General features: G+C 37.6%; 2 protein-coding genes across 4 annotated transcripts; both read left to right on the top strand.

The window, feature by feature from the left end:
* Nucleotides 1–7,245, top strand: ecm1 (extracellular matrix protein 1). 2 transcript variants are annotated; one of them, XM_005809116.3, is made up of 11 exons: nucleotides 1–329; nucleotides 789–845; nucleotides 2,474–2,542; nucleotides 2,635–2,646; nucleotides 2,740–2,760; nucleotides 2,843–3,108; nucleotides 3,477–3,682; nucleotides 4,649–4,940; nucleotides 5,013–5,191; nucleotides 6,455–6,533; nucleotides 6,669–7,245. In XM_005809116.3, exons 1-11 carry the CDS (start codon nucleotides 260–262, stop codon nucleotides 6,849–6,851), a joined length of 1,434 nt encoding a protein of 477 aa, XP_005809173.1. In that variant the 5' UTR covers nucleotides 1–259; the 3' UTR covers nucleotides 6,852–7,245. The 2 variants fall into 2 exon arrangements, with proteins under 2 accessions (XP_005809173.1, XP_023187072.1); XM_023331304.1 differs by lacking the exon at nucleotides 2,635–2,646.
* Nucleotides 7,246–8,503: 1,258 nt separating this feature from the next.
* Nucleotides 8,504–22,864, top strand: LOC102232905 (phosphatidylinositol 4-phosphate 5-kinase type-1 alpha-like). 2 transcript variants are annotated; one of them, XM_023330986.1, is made up of 17 exons: nucleotides 8,535–8,605; nucleotides 10,515–10,553; nucleotides 11,535–11,569; nucleotides 12,858–12,950; nucleotides 13,149–13,279; nucleotides 13,416–13,533; nucleotides 13,826–13,978; nucleotides 14,327–14,626; nucleotides 15,814–16,043; nucleotides 16,143–16,226; nucleotides 16,337–16,385; nucleotides 17,174–17,258; nucleotides 17,347–17,517; nucleotides 17,655–17,787; nucleotides 17,862–17,924; nucleotides 18,717–18,816; nucleotides 18,904–22,864. In XM_023330986.1, exons 1-17 carry the CDS (start codon nucleotides 8,560–8,562, stop codon nucleotides 18,904–18,906), a joined length of 1,833 nt encoding a protein of 610 aa, XP_023186754.1. In that variant the 5' UTR covers nucleotides 8,535–8,559; the 3' UTR covers nucleotides 18,907–22,864. The 2 variants fall into 2 exon arrangements, with proteins under 2 accessions (XP_023186755.1, XP_023186754.1); XM_023330987.1 differs by lacking the exon at nucleotides 10,515–10,553 and having other exon boundaries at nucleotides 8,504–8,605.
* The last annotated feature ends 485 nt before the right edge of the window (nucleotides 22,865–23,349 follow it).

Consider the following 23,349-nt stretch of genomic DNA (forward strand, 5'->3'; position numbering starts at 1 on the left):
TCCAGCTGCTACCGTGAAAACGTGTGTCCGGTTGCGGAAGGGTTGAGCTCTCAGACAGACAGACAGACAGACAGACAGACAGACAGACAGACAGACAGACAGACAGACAGACAGACAGACAGACAGACAGCGCAGCAGCTTCTGTCGGACCAATTAACGGACCGGGCTGTTTCCTGGGCGGCCTTTGACCTGCCAAAATAACTGGGTCAGGATATTCCTCTGCGTACAGCAGGAGACTCGCAGCGGGACGGACACGATCATGGGTTCCTCCTGGGAGTTAGTTTTCGCCGCCGCGTCGCTCTTGGTCTTACTGAGCTCAGCCTGCAAAGGTTGGTCCGGATGTTTTCCCCTCCTTTTCTTAGAGTTGTTGTGCTTCCTGGCAGGACTCCATATTTGTTCGTCACAACAGCAGAGAGAGCCTTCATGCTGGGTCGGCAATACAAAAAAAGTACATTTTAGACGTTATCTTTCCTCCAAACTTTTGTATATTTTTAGTCTTCTGAAATATATATATATATATATATATATATATATATATATATATATATATATATATATATATATATATATATACTAGGATATATTTTTTTTACAAATAAATTCTTATAATTCAGCTTTTTTGTTAGAATAATGATTTTATAATCATTCTTTTAAAAAATGTAGACTTCTTGTGTTGCCTCTGCATTTTATTCAGTGGAGAATTACAAGCAGTCTGTTATGCAGTAATTGGCATGAAAACAGCCCATGTTGCATAACTTTTTTCATTCCTTCTGTTTGCCATTTTCCAGATGCTGAAAGTTGTCTTCAGCGTGAGGTCACAATATCCCCTGACTTCCTCGATCAAGGTGTGTTTCCCTTCATTACACATGGAGTGACACAAATATTTATGATTATTTTTTGTTAATTTTGTTGATGGAAACCTAACAGTACAGATTGCCAGAAAATATCACACTGAACCAACCAATAGTAGAGAATACCCACTGAATACTTGGTTGGGGCTCTTTTTGGTTGCAGTCTGACATGAAGTTGACCAACTTGAGGTTTTCAGGGAATTCAGGTTGCTTTAATAGAAAACTTTGACTCATTTGCATTGCTGAGTTTGGTGTTTTGCATTTTCTTTTTGCCAATGTGAATCTCCCCAGAATCTCCTCAATGGTTCAGCTATCATGTTGCTGGTGCACCTTTTCCTACCACCTGTTTTCCTTCCACTCAACTTTCAACTAATGCATATTGAAGCATACCTGTCAGAACAGCAAGTTTCTTTAGCAATCTTTAGGAGGGTGTCTATGCCTGTCTGATGGACAAGTCCTCATGATTTTGTCGACCAGAACGTTGAATTTCAGTTTTAAAAGTATTTACCTTTTCCATTTTTATTTTTTGTAACAATCTTTATTCTATGAGAAACAAAATTTTAGGTTTTCATTTGCTTTAAGACATAACCTGAAATGGACAGAAACAAACAAATGAAGTATATTAGTATGGTGTATGGATTTATATAATCTATGAGTTTAACTTTTTGAATTGAAAAACTATTTGTACGCTCTGCTCATCCAGCAAGATAAAAAAATAGTTCCCTAAACTGACTGACAATCCTACCCGTGGATTTGTTTATCTGTTAGAAAAATAACTCTTTGAGTAAAGCTTTAGAAGGAGGGATCTGAACATAGGTTTGGGCTGTTTCTCTGACTCACTCATTTACCATGTCTCAACTCAAGGGAGTAAACAAGAAGAGCCACGTCTGATTGACTGCAACAGTTGCGATGGACATTAAATATGACACAAGCCAAAAAAAAAAAAAAAGAGAATACACTTTTGTATTTACAAGGTATTAGTCGACTAACTTAACCATCAATCTATTAAAATTTCAGTTTGGATGTTTACAATTGTCAAAATAGAAATTTTGACTATTTCTATTTAAATAAATAGAAATTTATTTAAATAAATAAATAAATTAAATAAAATGTAATTATTTTAAATTAATTTAAGAACCAGTTTATGTAAATGTAATTCAAAATACACATTACACCTGCAATAAAAAACAATAAAATATATTAAAAGTTGAATCAATCTTGATAAAGATGCTATAAATAACAAGAAAGCAAGTTCTTTGGGCTCCCCCTGCTGGCTTGGAGATCCTAAGCAGGAACCTTTTGGCTTACACTTCAGGCCAGGTCAGCTATGATAACAAGAATTATTTAATGGCCTAAAGAAAAATTTCGCCATCATTTCTATCATCATTTCAAGAAGCTATTAATGACCAGATATATGACTGGGGTGCTGTTTTGTGTGATCCATCTTATTTACTCATGCATTTATTTTTGTCATCTGGTGTACATTTAATCTGTGGAATTTAGTGGCTCTTTTGGAATGTGTTTTGTGTTTTTCAGCTTATGTTGTCTCTGGTCTTTTTTTTTAACCAGTTAAAATGCATTGGTATATAAAAAGTCTTTTTGAAATCAAATGTGTTTTTCAGGTCTGCAGGTACCAGATTCATTCATGCTGCAGAGAGAAGTAGATTTGTCAGAGCTTCTAAATATTGACGGTACCGTTTATCTTCTTACAGTCTTTAAAAAGCTTATGTTTTCCTGAATAACAAAATAAATACTACAATTTTCTTCCGCTTTTTATTCACAGTGCAGAGAACAGGTAAATAACCTTTGATGTCTTAATCACATGCATTCATCCAGCTTAACAGTGTATGCTTTTTTTTTTTCTTCTGGTCAAAACCTTCTGCATCAGACGGTAAACCAGGACCAAGAGGTATGAATTTTCTGCTTTGTCTGCGTGCAACACCTCCAACAACAAAACAATTAACTGCTTGCCGTTTGTCTTTTCCTAAAAGGCTTTCGGCCCCGCTCTTTCCCTCCTGTGCAAAGTTATCCTGTCCAGTTTCCCCTTGGCCGACCGACACCTGACAACATCCAGGCCATCTGTGTTCACGCCGACCATCGGCCTCGCTACCCAGACTCTTACTTTCCTCCTTCTGGTTTTAGCAAACAAAAGCGCATGGCCACAGCAGTCAATAATGCGGAGTCGTGGTTCAGCACATGCTGCAAAGGGAACCAGACATGGGGGACTGAAGGGACGCTGTGTTGTGCAACACAAGCGGTAAGTTTTTTGTAACTGCAGACTCAGCAAGTTTTTCAATCAAATGACGTGCTTTGTCTGTTGTTTTGCAATCAATCCATCTTGATGCAATTTAAAATGAAAAACATGAGATGATGTTGAACTTTACTCCTTGAATAGATTTCTTTACTCTTTGAACTTGAATTAATGTGAATATGAAAAGAAGCATAACACTTCCCTGCGATTGAGCATTTTCTTTCTGCTAAAAAATGTGGGTAAAATGTGCCTCTTATCTTCAAAATGTTTCCTGGGATGCTGTGCAACAAAATGTCTCCATGCTGCAGATTTTCCATTAGCATTTGCTTCTTACAGCATGTCAACATTCAGTATTTTGTCTGTGCTTTCTCCAGTGGGAGCATTCAGTAGAGCTGTTCTGTGAGGAGGATTCATCTGTGAAAGATCGGCTCTATGAATGCTGCAGGCAGAGAGGAATGAGCAGACTGAGCTGTTTCAATGATGATGCCCAAAATCCCAACTACAAGCCATCAGAGGAGATACCTGTGGAGGAGATTGGCTCTTCACAAAACTTCCACTTCAACCTAAACAGCTGCCCAAGGTCTGTCAACAGGATTGCCACTTACTGTATATTTTATCACCTTATAACCACAAACTTCAGCTTGATTTTTAGTAAAAACCCAACAGAAAGTAGAAAATTGATTTATTGCTTGAATTTTTTATTATTCTTTTTAGAAACAAACATCCAAATGTGGCATACATTTGTATTCATATCCTCTGAGTCAATTCTTTGTAGAACCACATTTTGCTGCAACATTTAAACTACAATAGTTGTAGTATCTAGAGAACTAGATTCAAAATGCAGAGAGGCCTGGGCACAGTGCTGAAACAAACACTTAACCTTTTGCATTCATGCTACGCAGTTCAAATTTGCTCTCTTCTGACCAGATCACCTTGTTCCACATGCTTCTTATGGCTTTCTTTCAACAATGGCCTTTTCTTTTAATAAATAAGTAAAGGTTAAGTAATGATTCTCCTGCTGACAGAGTCCTGTAAGTCTCTGCAGCTTCCCAAGAGTTACCATGATCCTCTTGACTGCTGAATGGAGATTTTCTGCTTCTGATCTTTATTTGTATTATTTCAACCTTGTATCATTTTTCTTCTGCTTCACAATTATGTGCTACACTGTGTTGGCCTATAAAGTACATTAATGTTTGTGGTTTTAATTTGACAAAATGTTTATTTAGGCCATTAGATCTAGAATACCTCATTTTGGTGTGATTGCAGGAATAGAAACAAGACAGGCGGCCTGCACGCGTAATGAAATTAAGTGTCTTAGATAAAAAACATTCTGAAAGTTGTGCCAAATGATACGTTATCCACTAAAGCTCACAGTATAACATCTGCCTCATCAAGTAACAGATAACTCAAATGAGAAGTCTCTAGGAATAATAAGTCATATGGTAGAAAGGGAAGTGAGACAAATTGCAAAACACAGTTCTCTGTTTTATGAACTTTCTATAGCTTGAATGAAGAAATATTTGGATTTGTGCCACTTGGATTGCAGGATTCAGATGAGTCGATCTAATATGAGAGCATTACGTGGAGAAATGCCAGAACTCAACGCACCTACTTCCCAAAAAATCGACATCAACTTTCCTCCTGGAAGGCCTACAGCAGATAACATTGAGTCACTGTGTGGCAACCAGAAACGCCGGCCTCTCTACACTACCAAGTGTCTGCCGCGCTCAGGCTACGACCTGCTGGCCCGTCAGGTGAAGACCATCAACCGCCTGGAAAAGAGATTCAAGCAGTGCTGCAAAAAGAAGAAGGGAGCGCTCATCTGTGCCGAACAGAAGGTACAAGAAGCTTTCAAAATATACTTTATGTCAACTGAATGATTTTGATGGAAATTTCTGGTTTTGTTTCAGTGGCGTGAGGAGCTTAATAGGTACTGCTCGGTTAGGAATGGTGGACAGGAGTGTTGCCAGGCAGATGATCAGTACAGTTGTTTCCAGTCAATTTCTTCAGATCCACTTTATAACACGACATCTGCTGCCGAGGAATCCACACTGAGCAAGATGTGTGATACCCCGACTATCAACAACAGGTGGGACTGCAGTACATTCTGGGGGTTTTCTATGTTTGTTTTTTTCTGAATATATTTATTCCACTATTGCAGAAAATCAATATTGATGAATTTTAAATATTTAGAGTATGACAAAAAGTAAAATAATTTGAGTAATTTACTTTCTAAAACTGAAGGTCATAGAGGTTTTATGATTGGCCGATTTCAAGCGTAAATTTAAATTTTCAGAGGCATAGTTTAAAAATTCAAAATTGTGTTTCTCAGAAAATTTTGTTTTTCATGAAACTAATAAAAAGATATGTCATACAGAAATGTTCTACTATGGCCTACAAAGTCATGATAAAGATCGCTAGTTCACCAGTTGTCTACCAGAGAGTCATTTACACCGTCCACAAAGACACAAGAAACACAAGGGCATTGGTAAAAAAGCTGGTTGTTCATATAGTGCTGTATCTAAGTATATTAATAGAAAGTTGAGTGGAAGGAAACAGGGTGGTAGAAAAACATGCACCAGCAACAAGATTGAGAGGATTATAAAGCAAAATTTATTAAAGAGTTTAGGGAAAATTCACAACTGGAGTCAGGCCTTCGAGAGCGACCACAAATGTTTACAAAAGATGGACTACAACCATTGGATTCCTTGAGTTTAAGCCAGTTCTGCACCAGAGACAACGTCAGTAGTGTCTAACCTGGTCCAAGAGGGGGAAATCCAAAGTCCTCTTTTCAGGTAGAAGTACATTTTATTACCTGTTTAATTTAATTTGGAATTTAAAGTAAGTAAGTTTTAAAGAACGAAGGGAAGGCACAAAATACAAGTGTGAAGGTTTCTCTGTCAGTGATGATTTACAGTCTTGTCATGTACTGGTGTTAGTCCAGTTTGTTTTTATCAACCCCAAGGCCAGCACAGCTGCCTACAAGGAAATTGTAGAGCTTTTCATGCTTCCCTCCTCTGACAAGCTTTATAAAGATGCTGATCTTATTTTTCTTCAGGACTTGCCACCTGTCCACACTGCCATAAGTACCAAAACTTGCTTACACTGTTGCTTTACCCCTTGATTAGTCAGCAAACTGACCTGAACTTAAAATCATAGAGAATGTATATAGCATGATCTGAATGCAGAAGTTTAATACGTGCCTTGATGAAAAAGAGAAATAAATATGAGTGTGTTGAATGACAAATAAATGAATTCATTTGCTAAGATAAATTAACTTCTCAATTATATTTTTTTAGCTGTACTTGTATAAGAATTTAGTCGTATCAATAACAAAGTGACGTGTGTGCAGATTTCCTGTCGGTTTTCAACTGAAGACCCAATGCTGCCCCCTGCCGGAGCAAGACAGAAACAGTTGTTTTGAGCTAAATGTAAGTTTGAAGAATCTAATCTAAAGGGATTAGTTCAAAAACAATTCACACTAAAACGTTTTATTGTGTTAATTAATAATCTATACCTGAATTTCTTATACTTTCCATATGGACTTTTTCCCTCAATCAAATCAGCTTGCAGAAATATCCCAGAGTCTGTGTTCGTCAAACAAGTCTGGCTCTCCTGTTGTTCGCCGCTGCTGCAAGATGACTTCGCGTGAAGAGATTCCACAGTGTCTCAGCAAAAATGTCATGAAAGCCGTCACCAAAGCGACTAAGAAGGGCCAAAAGAAGAAGAAAATATGCCCCATCCCTTAAACGCATATAACACTGGCAGGAAAATATCCATTTCTGGAAATTGTAAGCTTGCTCCAGAGGTGGTTTACAGTCACTGAGCACAAACAAATACTGAAGGGATATTAAAAATGTAGATCACTCTGTAGTTTCATCTACTGCTGGTGTAAAATTATCATCACATGAAAAGCATTGCTGCAAGAACAAATAAAGCTGAATGATTTTTATTGCATAGTTTCTAATCAGACTCTTGTCTCTGTTGCTGAACCACTGATTACTCTTTGTTGCTGCTCTATGCATATTTGAATTTATTCAACTTAGATGAATGCAGTTTTGGTGAAACCTTAAAAAGATGTTGGAAACTGAATTTTATATGGATTTTTATCTGACAGTTTAATAAAAACAGATTTGAATCTTCTTCGGGTTTGTTGTGAGTGACTTGACATTTTAAATCCTGGATTGTGTGAGTGGCATAAAGTGCTGATGAGACGTTTGCATACATTCCTCATTGGGGCAAGTAGTTGGGCATTATTCATGTTTTGAACATCTTGTACTTAAAAAACTGAAAAGAAAAATTGGGTGCACAAAGCTTAAATTTATTTTGGATTTTCTCTAATCTACGCAAATAATACATACGGACTTAAATATGTCTGTATGTGTATAAATGTGTATACAGCCAGTAATTTAACAAAAAATGTCTCTTGGGCAAATATGTGTTGGCCATAGGTTTTTTGTAGCCATCAACATTGTCTAGGCATAATTGTTTTTGCACATCTGACCACTGGTCAGAAACTGACTCATTTTGATGCTTCCTAAAATAAATACTTTAGAAACATTTCCAGCACTTATTGTCTTTTATCACTTTCATTCTATGTAATATCACATTGATAGTTATAGAGTGTAACAACAGTTGGGAGGAAGAGCCTACTAACTCTCCTTTATAGCTCCTCGTTAGTACAGTGGTGAGTATCCCTGCCTGTCCCGTGGGAGACTGGGGTTTGATTCCCCGACGGGGAGTGAAGTTTGTTTCAGGTCCCTCTTGAAAATGAGATCTAGATCTCAACGGGGTTTACCTGATTAAATAAAGGAATATTATTATTATTATTTGTGCACCACGGATGCAGCAGTTACTGAAGTAGCTCTACAGCCTCTTGCACAGGGTACCAAAACAGGATCATATTAAACTTCTGGAGTCATTAATATTATTTGTTGTGTTATCATCCCACCTTGAAAGGAGGACATTTTAATAAAAATGTGACACTGACTTGCAATGATTGTGTTCAAATTTCTTATCTGCACTGTAGAAAGTTGGCGGGACTCTGAGTTAGAAACTAAAGTACTCTACATATTATTAAGGATTGAACACTGTGGTCATACACAATATTAATATCAATAAAAATAATTTATCTTTTATATTATATTTTACAGATGTGAATTTTTTTATATATTTATATAACATGTTCTGATCTAGTAATTATAAATTTCTAATACAATAATACATTATTAATCTATTAATAATGTATTATTAATACATTAGTATTAATGAAACTAACTTTATCAAAGCTATAGAGGTAAACTAGCAATTGAACTATATATTATTTCTCTAAAATAAATAATTTTTATGGGTTTAACGCAGCAAAATAAAAATATATTCCACGTCTGTCCGCTGGGGGCGCCGGTGCGCAGGGATCAGAATCCAACCGCAGCTGCAGTTTGTGATGGTCCAGGCGTAATGGCGACTGCTGAAACAGCAGACTCGGGATCAACAGTCCCGACAGGTAGCGTGTCAATTTATCTTCCTCCTTTTTGTTCCCTGAAAACTGAGATGTAAACAGAAAGAGGGAGCGTTATGTGATTATGAAAATGATTCCACAAGGTAGTTATGGCTTTTTTTTGAGTTAGCTTATAGCCAGTTAGCATGGGAGATTTCATCAGAACAAATGAACGGAGTGATAGCTAGCTTAGTTAGCTGCGTAGGTAATTAACATGAGCGAAGCGTGTTTTTGTATTCAGTATTTCCTTCCATTGTTTCAAACCCGCTTTTTTTTCTGCATGCAAAGACGCAGTATGGTTTTGATAATAAAAATAAATATTTAGGACCATTTTCACTAAGCCGGTGGTGACGTTAACCCTATAAGGGTAATGAAGCATCCTCGGCAAAAGGATAAACTCAATAATCAAGCTTCTTATAAATCAACAATAAAGGATAGTTTCTTCGTAATTTAAACATTCACGCCTCATCTTCCTCACTGGTTTTCGATCGGTGGTAAAGGAAAAATCCGCTCTACATTTGTCACGTCCTGCCTCCGGGTCCGTTATTTTCCTCTTTGAGGTTTCACAGTTGACATGGTGTATCATCTAATGGATATCGATTATTATTGATTTCCTACAACCCTTTAACTAGCATCACATGCTTATCATGCTTTCACCATTAGTACATGTATTCACTCCCCTTTTTTTTTTTTTGTTCAGCTGTTTCAAGTTTAATCCTGGATCACTGATTTCAGCACAAGTAGCTTTGACAACAAGGTTAAAGTTAAATAAATAAGGAATAAGTATTCAATATGTTTTCTCTAAAATGTTTTTAAACCGTAGCCCGCATCAGATTATGATGATTCATTCTCCCTGTCAGGAGAAGTTAGACTTTCTGAGTCCCAGTTAGTTATTTTCCCTGCGTGTTGTGGAGTCACTCTGAACTGGTATCCACCCAGTTTGAATCTGTGTTTAAAAATAGTGTCTTAAAAACACTCCATGTGGCTCCTACATGGCTTAGTCCCAAACACTGTTCAAAAACAAGATGCAGCAAACTGTCAGGCACTCAGTTTCATAACCTTGAGTGACGGTAACATAAAGTAGTTTCTCTTCCAGTACTCACTGACCTTGTTTCCTATTTTGGGCCAAGAAACACTACATTTACAGGCTCCTCATTGGCTGGAAAGGACGTTAAAAGCATGTCCTATATTATTTTTTAGCTGCAGGGTTCTTGTGATCAATGCTGGCAGACACTTTAGTAGATGGAGAGGAACAGATGGTTTGTCTTATGCCCTTAGGCTTGCCACTGATGAGCAGAATCCATTGTTAAGCAGTTGGGTTAGTTTAATTCCTTTCTCAAATCGGTTCCTCTTTGTGTATTATTAATGAATTTCACTTCGGCATTTGAGAAAAGCAGTAAAACTAGCTATGTATACAGATTACCAAAAATATAGCAATATACCTCTTTGCAGATAAATGGTAAATGGCCTGTACTTGTATAGCGCGTTATTATTCACACACGGTAGTAAGCTACTGCTGTAGCCACAGCTGCCCAGAGGCAGTCATGACTACCATGCTGGTGGTGGTGCCACCGGGCCCTCAGACCACCACCAGCAGGCAAGGCGGGTGAAGTGTCTTGCCCAAGGACTCAACAACAAAGGCGAACGGAGAGGCAATCAAACCACCTACCCACTGATTGCGGGACGAACTCTAACCACGTTTACCACCTGTGCTACAAGAAATCTAGTTGTTTTCAGCAGGCGCACATCATTTTGCCCCTTCATACTTGTGCAGTTTTGGTCATTTCACCGGTTTGATCGGTTGCTTACTCCTATACTTTTCAAACCCAAAGTGTTTTATTTTTAAATATAATCAGTATTGCCTTCCTACTCACAAGAACGAGCCAGTTTAGGCTGACTGTGTCCTGCTTCACAGATATAAGGACTCAGTTCTGGAGGAGAGCTCTGCAGCGAGGTACCGGCATGGGTGTGATTCAGTGATTCTCTGTATGTTTGAGCAGAAGATGCATTGGTACTGGTGATGCAGTGTGTTTTACATAATAATGGGGAATGTGGGCAGACTGATGCTCATTGTTTCCCACCGGATTGCAGTGTGTCCTTGATAACTGAGACAAGGAGCATGATATTCTGTGATTTGGCTTGTTTTGCTGAAATACACATTTTTGATTATTTTTCTAGCTTTGAGTGTCTGATTTTCTCAGTCATCAATGTTTTTGTATACATTTTGACCAGCGTTTGTGTAGCTTTGGAGTAGATGTTGCCATTGGTTACAGGTTACAAGGGATTGAACAGTGGGCGACGAAGTAAGTTTGCGAAACAAGTTTATGTAAGGACAAAGTTGTATGACCTCACAAACATTATGTGCTGGGATTTCACTTCTGATATCTAGTTAAAGTATGCATGTCTAAATACAGATCTTTACTAGTTGTAGGGCATAACATACAGCTTGTTTGTACTTATAGCATACAGCTTTTACACTTCTTTTATTGACTAAGTGGCTTTATTGGGGAATTTTTAAGAATTTGAAATTTATTTGCCATTATGCAGTTACTCTAAGGACGAAAGCAAGTTTTGCAGGACTCTAAAGGTAGGCAGCAGCCATTTCTCTGAAGTCGTAGTGATGCTGACACACACATCCTCCGGGAGCAGATGAATGTGGAGCAGTCATCACAGGGGAGAAGTAGCTCCAATTCACATAGATCTGACGTATCAGATGGAGCAGTCAGTAACTGTGGCCGCATTTAGGTCTGGACTCGTCATTACCCAAATAGTCATCAGCCATCACTGGAAATATCCCTCCTAATTAACAAGCAGAGGGTTTTATATTTGGCCGTTAATGGATTCTTTCATGACAAAAGCTTTTAAGAGGGTGAGTTTGTTTTTAGTCGTTCTAGAGATTGCATGTCATAAACAAACTTTCTTTTGTATCTTTTAGGGGCCAGCAGCATTCGGAAAATGGCCCCTGCAGAGGTAAGGATGCCAGAAGTTGTTTAGTAGTTGTGAGAAATGTACATTTTTAAGGCATCATTGCAATGGGAAGTGTTTTTTGTTCCTTCTTTTTATTTCAGAATTTCTTATTTTACAGCGTTACCACATTTTTTTTTTTTTTTTGCCAAAAATGCCTGTGATTACAAATATGTAGATGAGTTATATTGATTTGATGAGAAAAATTATAAAACATGCAGCTCCTTTACAGAATATGTTTTAGTCTTTTGTACATAAAATGACTTTGTAAGAAAATGTATGCACTGCACAGGAGAGTAAATAAACAGTCCTGCCTATATCAGTTCCTGACATGAATTTAAAATTTAATCATTACATGAGTATGATACGGCTACCATCACTATACATGAGCCATTTCTATCCACGAAGATGCAGTATGCCAAGGTTTTTTAAAGGTGCAATTTTAATCTATGAAAATGGTCCATTATTTTAGCAGGAAAAGCAATAATTTTTGCCTTTAAAAAATAAAATTAAATCAGTTGCATTATGTTATGCATGTTTTTAGAAATTTTTGCATAAATTTCTAAAGATTTGTAGTGAAACTCAATATGTGAGACTCTGATAGCAGCCAGTACCTGGTTTCTACATTACTATTGTGATATGGTCATGCTGACGCTCATTCCACTGTTTACGTTCAGGATGCTGCTGCCTTTCCGGTCTGTTGTTTGGTTTAAGACAACTTCTGAACATCTGTCATGTGTTACACAAACACTGACTTTGTGAAAGTTAGACAACCTGGAGAAATATCTGATTGTTTTCACATGAAGCTAAAAAGTGTTTAATAAACTCCTGCATCATTTCTGCAGATAATTACCTGGATTGTTAGACAATCTCGTCAAGACTCAAATGAAACTCAAAGTAAAGTTAAACAAAATAAGGCCTGCTTTTATGATGCAACAGAGACTTTAGACTTCTGACACCATCATTTTATTGGTGTTGAAATACAGACAACAAACGTGTTGCGTAGCTGTAGTCTTTTATTAGAGCCACAGCATTGCTTTTGTAAACCACATTTATGCTTAATGGCTCCAAAAGGCGGTATGACTGTATTAATGGTGGCCTGTTATAACTCTTAATGATACTATGTCAGACAAATAAGTCTTTATTTGGTTATTTAACTTATCGCTTTGCAGGTCTTTGTGGATTTGTAAATTATGTTTAATAAGTCTGTCCTGAAGTGTACACCCCTTAACACCTCTGTGTTTACACAGACATTTCACTGAGACCGATTTTTTTTCTTTCTCTTGCTGTACAGTTGCCTGGTTCTTCAAGCACAACTCAAAGTATGAAGAAGACCATCGGGCATCGGGGTGTTGAGACCACCACCGGAGAGACCACGTACAAAAAGGTCAATGCAATTCTGTCTATTGCCACCTGCAGCATTGAGCAAGAATAGAAAAGAAAAATTCCATAAATATATTAAATATTTATATTTGATGTTTCTGTGACTGGAAACTCATACATAGCAGTTTAAAAATAAGACTTGAGAGGGGTGAAATATTGTTTGTTCCATTGCTAACTCTGTTTTCCTTTATGACCTCTTTAGACCACGTCATCTGCCCTAAAGGGAGCAATCCAATTGGGCATTGCTCACACAGTTGGCAGCCTAAGCCAAAAGGCAGAACGAGATGTTCTCATGCAGGACTTTGTGGTTGTTGAAAGCATCTTCTTTCCCAGGTTGGCGAGAAATTTTAAGCAGGATATCTATGAAAAAATGCTTTTTTTTGTTTTTGTTTTTCTTATAATTAAAATTCTCTTTAGTTATTGGAGCTTGAATCTGATGTCATCTCTCCGTATCTCATTTGTTTTCCAGTGAAGGGAGTAACCTGACCCCTGCTCATCACTACAGCGACTTCCGCTTTAAGACCTACGCTCCTATTGCTTTCCGATACTTCAGAGAAATGTTTGGCATTCGGCCAGATGACTACCTGGTCAGTACTGGAACAAAGCTCATCCTGCCATTTTCACAGCTACAGCTTTTCTTAAGCCTTCAGCGATTCTTCTGTGGTCTTTAGCTTTTAGTTTGAAAGTACTTTTAGCTAAATCTAAATTATATGTTTAATATTTGAATTAATCATTACATTTTTTTTACTTATTCCAACATTGGCAGTATGAGGAAGAAACTCCAACATTTAGAAAACAGTTTTTATCTCTGTTACAATTGTTTGGCATAGATTAAAAGTGCTTTTCAGATAATGACAGACATTTTCATCTCTGTTAAAGTATTCCTTGTGTAATGAGCCACTAATCGAGTTGTCAAACCCGGGAGCCAGCGGATCCATCTTCTATGTTTCTAGTGACGATGAGTTCATCATCAAGACAGTTCAACACAAAGAGGCAGAATTTCTTCAGAAGCTCTTACCCGGTTATTTTATGGTGAGTCTTTACAGTGTTTACAGGATAGTGGATTATTATTATTATTGCATCAACTATTACTATTTCTAGGAACGCAGTTTGTCCAGTTGTTTTTAATTTTGGGTACAGGTGCCTCTTCTGGTACTTGCTGCCCCTGTGGCAATCTAAACAATTAGCTAGAAAATTAACACCTCTGTTAATTTTCTAGCTACCGAAAAATATTACGTTTTCTGTAGCTAGAACACTTAATATTTTCTAGCTACAGATTTTAATGTGTGCATATATAAAGGGGAAAACATCTTATTTGGTATATTTGGGTTGTACATGGTATAAAAAGATTAAAGGTATTTTTTTTTAAATCTTTTCCAGAATATAAACCAAAACAAGCGCACCCTGCTGCCTAAATTCTACGGACTGTACTGCGTTCAGGCCGGGGGGAAGAATATCCGCATTGTTGTAATGAATAACCTCCTTCCCCGGATCATTCCCATGCACCTAAAATACGACTTGAAGGGCTCCACCTATAAGAGACGAGCCTCTCCTAAGGAAAGAGAAAAAGCTGTTCCTACTTACAAAGACCTGGATTTTATCCAGGACATGCCTGACGGTTTGCTGCTGGAAGCTGACAACTACAATGCCCTATGCAAGACTATTCAGAGGGACTGCTTGGTGAGTCTCACAGAGACACTTGTTTTTGTTGACTGATTATTATTCAAGGATCGTGCTCTGAAGAATACTGACCGAGCTCACATATTGACAGCAGAATACATTATTATTATACAGACAGAGACTACAGACAGCTCCATTGCCAACATACTGTAGTTCTTTTATACCTTGGTGAACTAAAGATTTATGTTGGGCAATTATTGTGTTAATGTGCTGAGTGAGTTTTTCCAACAATTCACTTTGAATGTCAGTGTGGAAAATTGTTGGTCTGTTAAGCATGAATTACTGGAGTTGCTTGTTTTGTAGTGATTACATGTTCTATTAGATGGCTCTTTTTCCACTGCTTTTCTTTTTTTCCTTAGTTTTGTTCTGTTTCTTGTTCTTTTTTGGACAGCTTTATATAAAAAAATCCTGCAGTGAATCTCTTTCTATTCTTGGTTCAGAATTTGCTGATTTTCTGTGGAACGTGACTCCCATGTTATTCATAAAAAATCCACCTATTCATGATTTCTTTTCTATAGTTCATATCCTATATATTCTGAAGAAAATACTGCTTGGGAAATAACAGCACAGTGCTTCTTGATGTGCTATTGGTTGACGTCTGTAAAGCAGCAAACAGCTGGGGGTCCACTGTATTCCTTGATACCTATAACTGACCCATACCTGTTCCGTAGTAACTTGTAATTAGCTTTTTGAATGGTTGGGTTTTATTTAGACTTTTGACTTCCACACAGCTATTTAAATGAAGCTGGTTCAACCAGACATGATTTTTATCCTGGGGACCTTAAAAAAGAACTTAAAACATGAACACAAGCTTTATTTTCTGTGCTGTAGAGCAACTAAGATGTCAAACATATCCATTATAGTGACTTTAATACCTTTAGCTTTGGTATAAGTAAGTGGTTTATTCATCTTACGTGCTTCTAACGATGTCGTATTTTTCCTTTCTACTACTCGGAAAGACAATTTCATGTTATTTTATTTTATAACCAGACAGGGAAGTTTCTGCCCTGCATAGTTTGGCAAGTTATATTACAGCATATTTGAAGCTTTTTTAGGAACAGATGCCTTACCAGTCATAGCTCATCAGCTCATCAATTTGCAACTGTTGTTTAAGTGATTTTCTCCTCTCTTGGGGAATTTTCTTTACTGAGTACAGCTAATTCATTCTGTTGGTTCATTTCTTGCAGCTTCTGCAGAGTTTCAAGATCATGGACTACAGTTTGTTGATGGGCATCCACAACATGGAACAAGCAAGTCGTGAGCGTAGCGGAGGTAATTCAGGGGACAGCGTGGCCCTGGAAGGTCCAGTAACTCCTGATCAGCGTCGACCACAAGCCCAGAAGAGTTTGTACTGTACCGCCATGGAGTCCATCCAGGGCGAAGCTCGAGGAAAAGGAGCTCTGGATTCAGAAGACCAGTAAGTGTAGCTACCAGCAGATCTCAGCTTTTAGTCTTTTGTGGTAAAATGTGGAGTTATGAAATGATGACATGTATTGTTCTGACCCTGACTTTACAGTGTGGGAGGAATTCCGGCTCGCAATGTGAAAGGAGAGAGGTTACTCATTTACATTGGCATTATTGACATTCTCCAGTCCTACAGGTAGGTGTTGAATTCTTTTTAAATGACTAAATTATTTGTTCTTAAGAACAAGAATGCATTTAATTTATTTAAAAAGCTTCAACCAGTTTTATTATGGTAATGTTATTCAGGTTTATTAAGAAGTTGGAGCACTCCTGGAAAGCACTGGTCCATGATGGGGTAAGAACCTCAATGTGATGTACTGCAATTAAACTACCTGCATGCTAATTATAAAAGCTTCAGTATTTTTATGAATCACTTCGAGATGTGTTTACCAATGATTTAATTAAGTAAAGAAACATAATGAAAAACCTTGCAATCAGGAGCTGTGCTGCGGTACTCCAGCATCCTTTCTTTAGCACTAATTCTAGTCTACAACCCTTTGCTACAGATTAAAGGAGGAGCTTTATCACTAGGGAATTAATTGTTGAAAATATTGATTTGTTTAAATCTAAGATTTTACTGTAATAGAAAGTCAGACTGATCACTCACAGAATCAACTGGATCACTATTGGTGTGCAGTTTCCCCAATCGCCTGATGGAAAAACTGTTGGCACAAACAGCTGTTGTTTGACTGGGAGGCTGTTGGTTTTGGCACAGTTGGTTAGATGCTTTACTGGTTACTCACTTTGGATTTGGACCCACGGTATCAACGACAAGAACCCTTATTTAGGCAAGTCACTAAATGACAGAGGCACATTCAAAGAGTGGACAGTTGAACAATATCTTACAGGAACATGACACAAAATTTTGATATATGTATCAAAACATACAATGCTAATACAAATCTTTATCACAACTGAATCTTGCTTGGGGATCAAGCCTGGCTCCAGTCTGGTTGAATTTGACCAGATCTAAAAATATCCTGCAAAGTAATTTTGAAGAGCTTTGGAGAAAAACAGTTAATAGCAGAATGGTCAAATTTGATGTGTTCATTTGCTTTATGGGTTATGTCTTTCTCGTTTCAGGACACTGTTTCAGTTCACAGACCTGGTTTCTATGCGGAACGTTTCCAGCAGTTTATGTGCAACACAGTTTTCAAGAAAATTCCACGTAAGGAACTTTGTGTTTCACTAAACCTAAGTTTAGCTGTTACTTTGTTTATATTGATTCGTAATCTTGTGGCCAATCTCTCCTTCAGTTAAGCCGTCACCTTCTAAGAAGAGTCGTGGTGGAGGTCAGGGTGGGCTTAGACGAGCCCCCACCTTGGTGGGTCCCACTCCATTCTCCCACACAGCAGGACAGTCTGCTGGTGACTCCAGACTAGTCTACCACAGCCATTTTAAAAGCACAGATTCAGAGGCTGAGACCGGTAAGACTTCAGTGTTGTTATCACAGTTGCTCTATTTTCTCTCCTGTATCTACCTTCTCACTTTAATTTATACCCGTTTCTGCACCCATTGCACTAGTTTTGGAAATTGGAGTGTTTGTTCTTTCTTTGGTTGTTAGGTTTTCAGTCAGACAAACCAGATCTGGTTCCTAGAACTCCTCCGCCAGCTGACAATCCAGCTGATGCTGAGGCCAATCTATCCACCTCATCTCTAGGCAGCACAGGAGGAGGCTCTGCCTCTCCTCCGCTACGGTAGAACCTTTTTTCTATCATTGCTCTTTCACGCTCTTTCAGCTGCTTCTGGTCTGAGTGACATTTCTCTGCAGGTCCGTTGGAGTAGAAGTACACAAATCAGCAAACACCGATCATGACCAGGGAACCTCTGACAGGTATACACTCAAAGACTTACTGGCGTGGTTTGTTTATTGCATGAAAGTAAACAGATTATTAAACGATGATTAGGGACAAAGTATACCAAAGGTTGGAAGTGATTACATATATGTGATATGAAACTTCTAAATCCATGTAATACCTCGCCCTGTGTAACCATAGTAGCAAATCAAAGTCTCTTGGACTTTGATTTCAATTTAAAATGTAATTTTAAATTAAAATGTAATTTTAAATTGAACCAAACCAAATAAACCTGTGACTCAATTGAACAGAGTGCCATCACAGTATCCTAAAAATTCCTCTTGTGTCATGTTACATTGGTTCTCCTGGGAAAAAGGGATTACTGGTGAAAACTTCCTATAAATTCATCAATTCAAGAGTTTATAAGAGCAAACACATTTATGCCACAGGAGATTTTAAGCAGCACATTTCTTAACATGGGATTTTTTTTCCCCTTATTGAATAAATATTCAAATAAAGAAAATCTATATTTTAAAGAAAGATTATGCTGTAATAGTTTAAGTGGCATTTTGTTTAATGTTTGTTGTAGTCACTGTAGTATTTATCTAGTAAAGAATTTTATCTCCATCCTTCACAAGTGGTTTAGTTTTCCAGCTACTTATAGCAGGTTGTGTATCCACCTCCATCGCATTTCTACATAGCCTGCAGAGAGGAAAGTTGAGCAGTTTGTGCCAGCAAACTGTTTCCTGAAGGGTTAATACTAAGTGCTTTGCTTTTCACTTGCCTGTGTGAGTCATTTCGCCTCATTAATTACATTCTCTTTGTTCCAGTTTGGGGGCAGAAGGGGCCGCTGATAATTCAACCAACCTGTCTGGAAATGAAGAGGTAGTTTCTCTCTCCGACATCATCCCAGAGACTAACATCTGTTTTGTAAGTCTAAACTAGTGTTTTTCCACGTTTTTCTTAAAGCAGTGATAGCTTACGAAGAGGTTACTAACAGGAGTTTATATTTCACAGTGAAACAGAACAAAAAAAAGAAAAAAAAAAAAACCTGGCCACATCTATGAAGATGAGGCACTTCTGGATGCGACGAGGCGGTGGGAAGTAAGATCAACATGAATGAAAGTCATCTGTCCAAGACACCCCTCCTTAGCACCTATGTTATTTAGTCAACCTTCAGTATAGACTTGAGCCGCTCCGTGAACAACAAGGAGAGCCGTAATGAAAAGAAGTGGACGGCTTCAGGCTTCACAGGCTGTGTATTCGCGTTTGAACACACACAGCCTTGGCAGCTGTTTGTCCACAGCTGTCCCAGAGAAAAGCTTCGGTCACTTGTTTATTGTAATGAAGCAAGTTCTCCTTTCTGTTGTAGACAAAAGAGATGTGATTGTGCAGATAATCCAGCAGAAGCACACAGCTCAGAGCACATGAAGGGCAAACCTCTGTGGATGGAGGGAGCAAATGGGTTCTTAATATGTGACATCACATCCTCTGTACCTCTGATCAGTAAAGACACTCTGAACTGACAATGTAGTTAATAGAAACCATTCAATCAACACTTGCTGCTTGACTCCACAATCACATATGCATTTCTTCCCTATTGTTATCTGTGTACAGTATTTGTATGGAATCAGAGTAGGAGGCTGCAGCGGGTCCGGTCGAACCAAACCTGAGGACATAAGTTTAGCTTCATGTTTTAAATTATTCTTGTAGAAGCCTCAGTGGTACTATCAAGACATTTGCCACTGATGAATGTATTTTTACGTTCTTCTGAAGTAGAATCAGTCTTACCACATTTATAACAACCTGAAAATCCTCCCAGTTCTGATGTGGCCACTAGGGATGCACCGATTGCAGTTTTCTGGCTGGTCACCGATCTTTAAAAAGTCTGATCTCCCGATTCAGAATTTTTTTTCTTAATAGTTGCTAAATATAGCAACAAAGTTCTTAAGTAAGTAACAGTGGGTGGCTATTGTTAACCTTGCCTGTGCAAACCAGAGCTAATGGGTCGGTCTGACAGTCAGTCCTCTGTCACAGCAGAGCAAAATGGGAAAGTGGTTGATTTTCAAACCTTTGTGGAGATCGAGAAGGTTGGTGGATAAGATGGGTTTCTCATATAAACATTGGTAATAAAATTACGGCTGACGTATTGTTGCGCCCCTAGTGGCCAGATATGCTGAAGTAGGAATGACTACAGAGCAAAGTGTTTGCATCCTGGCTGGATAGTAGATGCTGGTAAATTAATGTTTTTTATATATATAGAATTGTAGTCATTTTTAAGTTATTGTCTACCTGTCATGTCTGTGCCTTGTGTGTTTTTCTTTGACTTTTTTATGTATAGCTGATATTGTTGAAGGTTAGTGCTGTAGTTGCACACAGAACCTGCCTTATCACTACTGCTGATGTTCATCAAACTGCCATTTGTATGTCCTAACTAACCAGTCAGTTGTGAGGGTTTACAAGAGTTTCAGATTTTAATGCAAACACTAACACCAGTTGCCAGTGTGGTTGATTTTTGTTTCTCCTGACTTCAAACAGGAGTCATTTCTGCTGGTTACAGAAATGACAGTGAGTCTTAGACCAATATTACTAACCGTGAGTTGATGGGAATTTGTTTAAAAGTTTTAGAAATGAGGTTCTGTCAAAAGGTTGCAAGCAGTAAATAACTTACCTGCAGTAGATAACTGTCTTGGCATCTTTATTTAGTATAAATCCAGATTAGTTGGTCGTAGAGGTTGAAGCTAAGTGCTTGTCTGAGAGGATCCAGAGGCAAAGAGGATTTCTTAAAAGGTTTTAAAACAAGTACAATCTAAAAAATATCAATAGAGACTCATCTAGACTTTGAGATTTTTCTTTGTATAGCAGAATTTGTTGGGTGTGAATTTGTAGAGGAAGCGTGCCTAGGCAATTTTAATTAGTTGTATGTTTTTCATGTCATATTATGTTAGCTCATCTACAGCTCATAGTTTCTATTACAGTTTAAACTGCAATAAAGTTTTATTAACTCGATCACAGTTTGTTATTGTCAGCAGGGGAGGATGAGGAAGTAACTCATTCAGCTTAAGTAATAGTTAAAATCCCCTTAGCTGTATTGAGACTGAAACAAAAGGTTGACACTTATTAACAACAAAATGTCTCTGGAATTTTTTACAATTACTCCATTACGTTAACATTTTAATGACTTTATATGTGATATAAAGTATTCTCATTTTATTGCTAAAAATCATGCTTTTTTTAAATGTTTTTTTTGTGCGAGAAATCCCCTGTCTCACATTCAGCTTCTGAACAAAACGTCGGTGAACAAAGGCTACACAATAAACAGCCAGGATAAAATAGACAGTAGCAGGCAGTCTGAGGGAAAATATTCTGGGTTTCAATCAAAACATCTATGTGAACGCTACTTTAATAACATTCATTAATGATACATGAAATCAGACACTAAATCACCTTTGCTGCTTGTAACATTTAAAAGAACCTGATTCAAAAATCCTAAAGATTAATGTATTTTAAAAGCCTTAGTGTTTATACACACACATTTGGTTTCCTTTATTGTTTAGGACAAAGATTTTTATTCATGTTTGGGACATGAATAAAGCTAAATTATTCATGTTAGTTTTCAGAAGGGACTTCTGTTGCATAAATTTGATTTACTACTTAGTGACTGTAGCAAAACTTGCCATCATCTCATTTCCTGTTATTGTCTGAAGCATGTGCTCTATGCAGCCGAGAGGGAGCAGGAGAAACTAATCAAGAGAAGCAAAATGGTCGTGTTCATACATGCAGAGGTGAGGGTATAGGTGTAAGTGTTTTGTATTCATGGCACCAAAGAGTGAAGCAGAGCGGACACATGAAGAGTGCGCCTGAGTTGAAGAATGTGTGACCCACTCCTACTTGGATTTATGTGTTTTTTTACATGATAACACAGAGGTAACCTGTGTTTTAAGGGTTTATGATGAAACTGGATCTGTTTGTTTTCCTCCTGAACCATTTCATTTCTGAAATGCTGAATCTATTGTGAGTCCAGTAGATTTTTTTTAACTGTTTTTCTTCATCATACAGTTGACTTTATAGTCTTGAGACATTTCAAATGATAATTCCACATTCCTGTAAAACTTCTATATACTACAGCTGTGGTAGCGCTTTAGGACCTGCTATTTCCCACCTTTGTGTTCCGTGGATGATGTGCTTCAAGTATTTATGCTGAAATGTTAAATATTAACCATTTGAAACACATCTATTTAGTTGCATTGGCTGAGAGTCAGATAGCCACCAAAATAGCACTCCAAATATCTGATTCTGATTTGAGAAGAAGTTCATATTGTGTTTTCCACAACTTTAATGTGTTGTGGGGTTTTTTTTGTTGCTGTTTCTTAAAATATGTGCTTGTTAGGCTCGGGATGAAGACCAAGTCTGAGATTTTTTACCACACTATGGCACAATAGAAACATCCTTTGGTGCTCTGAGAATACAGGCAGGTGAAGACACTACAAAGTTGAAGCAGTGCAACACAAACTACAATCTGCCACCTCTCAGCCCTGTGGGGTTTATTTATTTATGCAATCGATTGTTGTAGGCTGAGATGATGAAAGGTTATTTACTGTCGATGATTGTAAACTGACTGAAGGATGTCTGAAACTTTATAGCTTTTAATGCCTATAAAGGGAGACTATTTGACAATTTCACATTTTATATTTCATGTTTAGATTGTGATACAATATTCTCTCCATGTTTCTGGCTCTTCCATTGTTTTTCTACATGAATGTTTCAAATGGCTTACGAGCCAGTGTTGCTGGTTGTCCTATATGCTTCAATTACTATATTTTTACGGTGTATAAATGTGCATATGTACATATAAGTCACGGAAATGCCTTCTCATACAACATGAACTGCCTGTTCTCCTGCCATCTTTCAGTTTCAGTATGTGGTGGTGATGTTTTTATGTCTGATTTGAAGGATTAAACATATTTTCTAAATCTGTCGTTGGCTTAAATTGTGTTATTAATTTTAATAGGAAATAATTTTACAGCCCATCTTGTTTTAAGATTGCGATGGAATGTAGATGGTCTTGTATCTGACTTTGTTGCATAACTTCAGCTTCCTCCTCCTCCACAAAACTGTTCTCTGTGATAACAAACTCCTGGGCTCTCCAGCTGTCCGTCTGCAATCTGGAAGCTGCAAAGATGAGCAGAAAAAAGAAGAAAAACAACATTTTACCCAAAGAACATTATTTAAGCAAATTTTCATGAGCAAACTTTCAGTTTGTCTTAAATGCAACTGACATTTAAAATTGAAATGCAAATGTTTTACATTTATAGTGTTAGCATAAACACTCAGGTAGAGGTTTTTGCTACAGAAAAGCTACATGCAATAAACAGAAGGTGTAGTCTACTTTTGTAGAAATATTGTCCAGTAGTCAACTGTTTAGCCTCAATTTATTGATTCTGGAGTTCACCTGATCAATAA

This window comes from Xiphophorus maculatus, chromosome 3 (genome assembly GCF_002775205.1).
Source record: "Xiphophorus maculatus strain JP 163 A chromosome 3, X_maculatus-5.0-male, whole genome shotgun sequence".
Classification (NCBI taxonomy): domain Eukaryota; kingdom Metazoa; phylum Chordata; class Actinopteri; order Cyprinodontiformes; family Poeciliidae; genus Xiphophorus; species Xiphophorus maculatus.

Bases quoted from the DNA above. Each gene is read 5' to 3' on its own strand.
- ecm1 (XM_005809116.3), top strand. From the start codon at position 260: ATGGGTTCCTCCTGGGAGTTAGTTTTCGCCGCCGCGTCGCTCTTGGTC. The intron at 330-788 runs GTTGGTCCGGAT...GCCATTTTCCAG, and splicing joins ACTGAGCTCAGCCTGCAAAG to ATGCTGAAAGTTGTCTTCAG. The intron at 5,192-6,454 runs GTGGGACTGCAG...ACGTGTGTGCAG, and splicing joins ACCCCGACTATCAACAACAG to ATTTCCTGTCGGTTTTCAAC.
- LOC102232905 (XM_023330986.1), top strand. From the start codon at position 8,560: ATGGCGACTGCTGAAACAGCAGACTCGGGATCAACAGTCCCGACAG. The intron at 16,386-17,173 runs GTAAGAACCTCA...TTCTCGTTTCAG, and splicing joins AAGCACTGGTCCATGATGGG to GACACTGTTTCAGTTCACAG. The intron at 17,788-17,861 runs GTAGAACCTTTT...ATTTCTCTGCAG, and splicing joins TCTGCCTCTCCTCCGCTACG to GTCCGTTGGAGTAGAAGTAC.